The sequence below is a fragment of the Schistocerca serialis genome, chromosome 4 (assembly GCF_023864345.2).
Source record: "Schistocerca serialis cubense isolate TAMUIC-IGC-003099 chromosome 4, iqSchSeri2.2, whole genome shotgun sequence".
In the NCBI taxonomy this organism is placed as follows: Eukaryota; Metazoa; Arthropoda; class Insecta; order Orthoptera; family Acrididae; genus Schistocerca; species Schistocerca serialis.
In genome coordinates, this window is record NC_064641.1 from 90,402,734 (window position 1) to 90,410,842 (window position 8,109).

Consider the following 8,109-nt stretch of genomic DNA (forward strand, 5'->3'; position numbering starts at 1 on the left):
CTGTGCCGAAATATCGTGACAGGACGTTACTGATATCCGGCAGTTCTCCCGTGTTTTTATGGAACAATCAGTAGGCAGAGAAAGCTTTAAACATCATTACACATGTATCCAGCAACGTTATTTGTCATCTATTTGTACGTATACAAAATTCATATCAGTGGAATTTCATTAAAAATGAAAATAGCTTCATAAACTGTGTTGCACCTTATTGAAATCCGTCAGGCTGTACTGCCGCGACATGATACGAAATTGTTAAGAAAACTACAAACGCTTCAGCCTCATTGCAATGTTGTTCCCCAGGGCGCATGCAATTTGCGCTGGCGGTGATTATGCTCACTCTACCGTGGATGCTGGATATCCTCCCACCAGTTATCGAGCAAGGTTCTATATGATTTATCGGTTCTTGCATCAGGTGGTCAGGGTGTACAGGTCACAACACGCCTGGAGTGGATCACGGTGGTATTCAGCCTGAGGTTCTTGTTTATCGGCTTGTGTGAGTTGGTTTTCTGCAACACCTAATATCGCAGAGGGCTGCAGGTCCAGCTGCAGTCGTACCCTTGTTTAACGTACCTGCGAAAACCAAATTCGTTGATGTGGGGTTCCGTAAAACTCACAGCAAGTGAGATTTTAATATAAAGTAAACTTCATTGTATGTTGTAGAAAGCATGTGGTAAGTTTAGACACACACAGTGAAAATTTTATGTAACAGCTAACAGGTAAAATATCGTTTCTATCACTGAAGCTTTCATCATTCATAGCAATCGGGTGCTGTTCCGATTACTGCCCCATTAACGATCATATACAACCGTTCGCTCGACGAAAGGTCCGTACTCAAAGACTGGAACATTCCACGGGTCACATCAATTTTCAAGAAAAGTTGTTGGAGTAATCCACAAAATTACAGGCCCATATCGTTAACGTCGATATGCCGCAGGATTTTGGAACATATATTGTGTTCGAACATTATGAATTACCTCGAAGAAAACAGCCTATTGACACACAGTCGCCGGCCGAAGTGGCCGTGCGGTTAAAGGCGCTGCAGTCTGGAACCGCACGACCGCTACGGTCGCAGGTTCGAATCCTGCCTCGGGCATGGATGTTTGTGATGTCCTTAGGTTAGTTAGGTTTAACTAGTTCTAAGTTCTAGTGGACTAATGACCTCACCAGTTGAGTCCCATAGTGCTCAGAGCCATTTTGACACACAGTCAACATGGGTTTAGATAACATTGTTCCTGTGAAACACAACTATCTCCTTATTCGGATGAAGTGTGGAGTGCGATTAACAAGGGATTTCAGATCGATTCCGTATTTATGGATTTCCGGAAGGCTTTTGACACTGTAGCACACAAGCGGCTCGTAGTGAAATTGGGTGCTTATGGAATATCGTCTCAGTTATGTGACTGGGTTTGTGACTTCCTGTCAGAGAGCTCACAGTTCGTAGTAATTGACGGAAAGTCATGTAGTAAAACAGAAGTGATTTCTGACCTTCCTCAAGGAAGTGTTATAGACCCTTTGCTGTTCCTTATCTATATATACGATTTGGGAGACAATGTGAGCAGCCGTCTTCGGTTGTTTGCAGATGAGTAATAAGGTCATCAGAAGATCAAAACAAACTGAAAAACGATTTATAAAAGATATCTGAAGGGTGCGAAAATTGGCAGTTGACCCTAAATAACGAAAAGTGTGAGGTCATGCACATGAGTGCTAAAAGGAACTCGTTAAACTTCGCTTACACGATAAATCAGTGTAATCTAAAAGCCGCAAATTCAACTAAATACCTAGGTATTACATTTACTAACAAATTAAATTGGAAGCAACACGTAGATAATGTTGAGGGTAAGGGTAACCAAAGACTGCCTTTTATTGGCAGGACACTTAGAAAATGTAACAGACCTATTAAAGAGACTGCCTACACTACGATTGTTCGTCGTCTTTTAGAGTACTGCTGCGCGGTGTGGGATCCTTACCGGATAGGACTGACGGATTACATCGAAAAAGTTCAAAGAAGGGCAGCACGTTTTGTATTATCGCGAAATATGAGAGAGAGTGTCACAGAAATGATACAGGAGTTGGGCTGGACATCATTAAAAGAAAGGCGTTTTTCGTTCCGACGGACTCTTCTCACGAAATTCCAATCACCAACTTTCTCCTCCGAATGCAAAAATATTTTGTTCACACTGACCTACATAGGAAGGAACGATCGCCTCTATGAAATAAGGGATATCAAAGCTCGTATGGAAAGATATTAGGTGTTCATTCTTCCCGCGCGCTTTACGAGATTCGAATAATAGCGAATTGTGAAGGTGGTTCGATGAACCCTCTGCCAGGCACTTAAACGTGATTTGCAGAGTATCCATGTAGATGTAGATGTAGATTTGATTCAGTTCAGGTAGCTATGGTGTTATTACAGGCTACATAGGGGACACTGCAAACGGAATTTCTTACTGACTTATGGACGAAATCCGAAACGATACCAAATATTACATTAAGCTATACGACATGCCTTATGAAGTACGTCAACATTAGCGAATGCTCTATTTTGCAGAACTTATTATTTTGTTTGTAGAATTTTCACATCGACGTAATTTCGTTTTCATTGGTCGAGCACAACTAGATGTTGTATGCTGACCATTTTCTTTCATGATGATGATGATGATGATGATGATGACCTGCACCGCCGTACTAGGCAAGGTCCAAGTGGAGGTGGTTTGCTATTGCCGCAATGGGGATGAATCACGAAAATGATGATGAAGGACACACGACATCCAGTCCCCTGACGGGAATCAACCTGGGCCCCTAGTGTAGCAGGCGGTAATGCTACTGCTACGCTACGGAGGCGGACTGCACTCTTCCATACATATTTAAATATTAAGAAGTATTCACATTGAAACCCGTGGTCTAGGTGTGGCGTCTTTGATTCATAATCAAAACGTCTTCGGTCCTCGGTTCGATCCCCGCCACGGCCTAAATTTTGATAAATAATCAGCATTTGCGGCCGAAGACTTCCGGCATAAGAAGTCAGCCTCATTCTGCCAACGGCCTTGTCAAAGAGGGTGGAGGAGCGGATAGAGGTTCACGGCACTCTCTTGTCCTAGGGGTGGGAAATTGCCCCTAAAGGCGAAAGAATCAGCAATGATCAACGTCATGAGGATGCAGAAGGCAAAAGAAACCACTGCTTTAAAGACACGTAACGTGTATCCACAGGACATGTGGCCTGTAATTTACGAAGTGTCATGATGATCTCTCCATTGGCAAAAGATTCCGGAATAGTCCCCCATTCGGATCTCCGGGAGATTACTGCCAAGGGGGAGGTTACCATGAGAAAAAGATTAATCAACGAAAGGATAACGTTCTACGAGTCGGGGCGTGGAATGTCAGAAGCTTGAACGTGGTAGGGAAAGTAGAAAATCTGAAAAGGGAAATGCAAAGGCTCAATCTAGATTTAGGAGGGGTCAGTGAAGTGAAGTGGAAGGAAGACAAGGATTTCTGGTCAGATGAGTATCGAGTAATATCAACAGCAGCAGAAAATGGAATAACAGGTGTAGGATTCGTTATGAATAGGAAGGTAGGGCAGAGGGTGTGTTACTGCGAACAGTTCAGTGACTGGGTTGTTCTAATCAGAATCGACAGCAGACCAACACCGACAACGATAGTTCAGGTTATACGTGCCGACGCTGCAAGCTGAAGATGAACAGATAGAGAAAGTGTATGAGGATATTGAAAGGGTAATGCAGTATGTAAAGGGGGACGAAAATCTAATAGTCATGGGCGACTGGAATGCAGTTGTAGGGGAAGGAGTAGAAGAAAAGGTTACAGGAGAATATGGGCTTGGAACAAGGAATGAAAGAGGAGAAAGACTAATTGAGTTCTGTAACAAGTTTCAGCTATTAATAGCGAATACCCTGTTCAAGAATCACAAGAGGAGGAGGTATACTTGGAAAAGGCCGGGAGATACGGGAAGATTTCAATTAGATTACATCATGGTCAGAGAGAGATTCCGAAATCAGATACTGGACTGTAAGGTGTACCCAGGAGCAGATATACACTCAGATCACAATATAGTAGTGATGAAGAGTAGGCTGAAGTTCAAGACATTAGTCAGGAAGAATCAATACGCAAGGAAGTGGGGTACGGAAGTACTAAGGAATAACGAGATACGTTTGAAGTTCTCTAACGCTATAGATACAGCAATAAGGAATAGCGCAGTAGACAGTACAGTTGAAGAGGAATGGACATCTATAAAAAGAATCATCACAGAAGTTGGGAAGGAAACATAGGTACAAAGAAGGTAGCAGCGAAGAAACCATGGGTAACAGAAGAAATACTTCTGTTGATTGATGAAAGGAGGAAGTACAAACATGTCCCGGGAAAATCAGGAATACAGAAATACAAGTCGCTGAGGAATGAAATAAACAGGAAGTGCAGGGAAGCTAAGACGAAATGGCTGCAGGAAAAATGTGAAGACATCGAAAAAGATATGATTGTCGGAAGGACAGACTCAGCATACAGGAAAGTCAAAACAACCTTTGGTGACATTAAAAGCAACGGTGGTAACATTACGAGTGCAACAGGAATTCCACTGTTAAATGCAGAGGAGAGAGCAGATAGGTGGAAAGAATACATTGAAAGCCTATATGAGGGTGTAGATTTGTCTGATGTGATAGAAGAAGAAACAGGAGTCGATTTAGCAGAGATAGGGGATCCAGTATTCGAATCGGAATTTAAAAGAGCTTTGGAGGACTTACGGTCAAATAAGGCAGAAGGGATAGATAACATTCCAACAGAATTTCTAAAATCATTGGGGGAAGTGGCAACAAAACCACTATTCACGTTGGTGTGTAGAATATATGAGTCTGGCGACATACCATCTGACTTTCGGAAAAGCATCATCCACACAATTCCGAAGACGGCAAGAGCTGACAAATGCGAGAATTATCGCACAATCAGCTTAACAGCTCATGCATCGAAGCTGCTTACAAGAATAATATACAGAAGAATGGAAAAGAAAATTGGGAATGCGCTATGTGACGATCAGTTTGGCTTTAGGAAAAGTAAAGGGACGAGAGACGCAATTCTGACGTTACGGCTAATAATGGAAGCAAGGCTAAAGAAAAATCAAGACACTTTCAAAGGATTTGTCGACCTGGAAAAAGCGTTCGACAATATAAAATGGTGCAAGCTGTTCGAGATTCTGAAAAAAAGTAGGGGTAAGCTATAGGGAGAGACGGGTCATATACAATATGTACAACAACCAAGAGGGAAAAATAAGAGTCGACGATCAAGAACGAAGTGCTCGTATTAAGAAGGGTGTAAGACAAGGCTGTAGCCTTTCGCCCCTACTCTTCAATCTGTACATCGAGGAAGCAATGATGGAAATAAAAGAAAGGTTCAGGGGTGGAATTAAAATACAAGGTGAAAGGATATCAATGATACGATTCGCTGATGACATTGCTATCCTGAGTGAAAGTGAAGAAGAATTAAATGATCTGCTGAACGGAATGAACAGTCTAATGAGTACACAGTATGGTTTGAGAGTAAATCGGAGAAAGACGAAGGTAATGAGAAGTAGTAGAAATGAGAACAGCGAGAAACTTAACATCAGGATTGATGGTCACGAAGTCAATGAAGTTAAGGAATTCTGCTACCTAGGCAGTAAAATAACCAATGACGGACGGAGCAAGGAGGACATCAAAATCAGACTCGCTATGCCAAAAAAGGCATTTCTGGCCAAGAGAAGTCTACTTATATCAAATACCGGCCTTAATTTGAGGAAGAAATTTCTGAGGATGTACGTCTGGAGTACGGCATTGTATGGTAGTGAAACATTGACTGTGGGAAAACCGGAACAGAAGAGAATCGAAGCATTTGAGATGTGGTGCTATAGACAAATGTTGAAAATTAGGTGGACTGATAAGGTAAGGAATGAGGAGGTTCTATGCAGAATCGGAGAGGAAAGGAATATGTGGAAAACACTGATAAGCAGAAGGGACAGGATGATGGGACATCTGCTAAGACATGAGGGAATGACTTCCATGGTACTAGAGGGAGCTGTAGAATGCAAAAACTGTAGAGGAAGACAGAGATTGGAATACGTCAAGCAAATAATTGAGGACGTACGTTGCAAGTGCTACTCTGAGATGAGGAGATAAGCACAGGAAAGGAATTCGTGGCGGGCCGCATCAAACCATTCAGTAGACTGATGACCTAAAAAAAAAATGCCAGACTACACATCACCGGCACACATCGTCCTCTACGCCGCCATCCTGCCGTATTAGTCGAGCAAATACTTGGATCAGAACGTCAGCAAAGATATGTAGAACATAGGGTGTATTGAAACCTCGTCCGTTCAGGAGAACCTCTAGGTCAGTGCAGCGTGCGGAACAAATCCGCCGTGCACGAGACAACGCCCAGCACAGGACCTCACGCAAGGCCACGGCGTGAGAAGCGATACTTTCACGTCAGGTGACGCGCGCTGGTCCGGCCGTGTATAAAAGCCGTGCCCAAGACAGCAGAGGCACATTTCGGCAGCAGCAGTAGCAGCAGCAACAACTCACCCAACCATGAACACCCTGGTACGTACTGCTACCGCTGTGTGTAGACCTTTATAACTCAATGCATCAACGAACTGGGTACCTCCATATGGAGGACTTCTGATTTAGGGAATTAACTGAGTAGTAAAGCACTGCCTAACGATACTTTTACCAATTTCAGATCGTCCTTAGCGCCATCCTGGCCGTCGCCGTGGCTAAGCCCGGCTACCTGGGCGCCGCCCCCGCCGCAGTCGTCGCCCCCGCGGCCTACGCCGCCCCCGCGGTGGTGGCCGCCCCCGTGCACGCCGGCTACGCCGCCTACGGCCCCGCCCCCGTCGCCGTCCGCTCCGACGGCTACCTGGCTGACACCCCTGACGTCGCCGTCACCAAAGCCGCCCACCTGACCGCCGTCGCCCAGACGCAGGCCCGTGACGCCGTCGTCAACGGCGCCGCCGCCCTGGCAGCCCACGCCGCCCACGCCTACGCCGCCCACGCTTACGCCGCCCCCGCTGTAGCGTACGCAGCTCCCGCTCCCGTGGCTTACGCCGCCCCCGCTGCCTACGCCGCCCCCGCTGCCTACGCCGCCCCTGGCGCTCTCGCCGCTGCTGCCCACCTCCACGCTAAGGCTGCTCTGCTGGGCTGAAATGTCATCCTGCACAACGTTCCTTTGTGAATAATGTATATATTATTCAACATTAATAATAAACTATGGCAATGAAACTGTCTTGTGTTGTACTTTCTATTTTTCTACACTGCCTCTTTCACTTTCACAATCGCCTTCAGTTGCCATAGAGGCACAATATGGCATGTCTGCTACTCCAGAATTGAAAAAAAAAAAAAAAAAAAAAGAAAATGCTTCAAACTGAGACAGGGCTACGCCGTATATTCTTCCTTGGATACTGAAACGACGAAGCACGTAGGAAGCTAAACAAGAAAGATAGCGGTACATTACTCGAATGTAATGCGGATAATGGGTCTCCATGATAACGGAGTTTGAAAGTTAATTTGAAAAGCTATACACCTTAACCCATGATAACAATCCACAAAGATTCAGAATACCGCACGCTAACCATAGGACGGTTTGTCAACATCATTAAACCTAAAAGGAAACGTAGTTTACGAGTTTGAAAAATGGCTCAAATGGGTCTGAGCACTATGGGACTTAAAATCTGACATCATCAGTCCCCAAATTCTTAGAAGTACTTAAACCTAACTAACCTAAGGACATCACACACATCCATGCCCGAGGCAGGATTCGAACCTGCGACCCTAGCAGTCGCGCGGTTCCAGACTGAAGCGCCTAGAACCGGTCGGCCACATCGGTCGGCCGAATTTGAAAACCCCTAGAGATCAGCGTGTACAAAACTTTCAGAGCAACTTAACGAAAAGAACTGGAACATAAAAATAATTTAATTTTATAAAATAATTTGAGACACTCTACAGAGTGTTCTGAAATTGCCGTCACGAACTTCTAGGACTTGTAGAGGGCGGTGAGTATATCATATTTTGTACGGGAACCCATGTCCGGAAACTTGCCGTTTCCGCTCTACGACGGTTTCAATTAAAGTGTTTAGCTCAT

The 8,109-nt window shown here is 44.6% G+C and overlaps 1 protein-coding gene across 1 annotated transcript; it reads left to right on the plus strand.

The window, feature by feature from the left end:
- Positions 1–6,500: 6,500 nt before the first annotated feature.
- On the plus strand, positions 6,501–7,250 carry LOC126473802 (cuticle protein 16.5-like). Its single transcript, XM_050101079.1, has 2 exons — positions 6,501–6,572; positions 6,712–7,250. The coding sequence occupies exons 1-2, from the start codon at positions 6,561–6,563 to the stop codon at positions 7,171–7,173; spliced, it is 474 nt and encodes a 157-aa protein (XP_049957036.1). The 5' UTR covers positions 6,501–6,560; the 3' UTR covers positions 7,174–7,250.
- Positions 7,251–8,109: the final 859 nt, after the last annotated feature.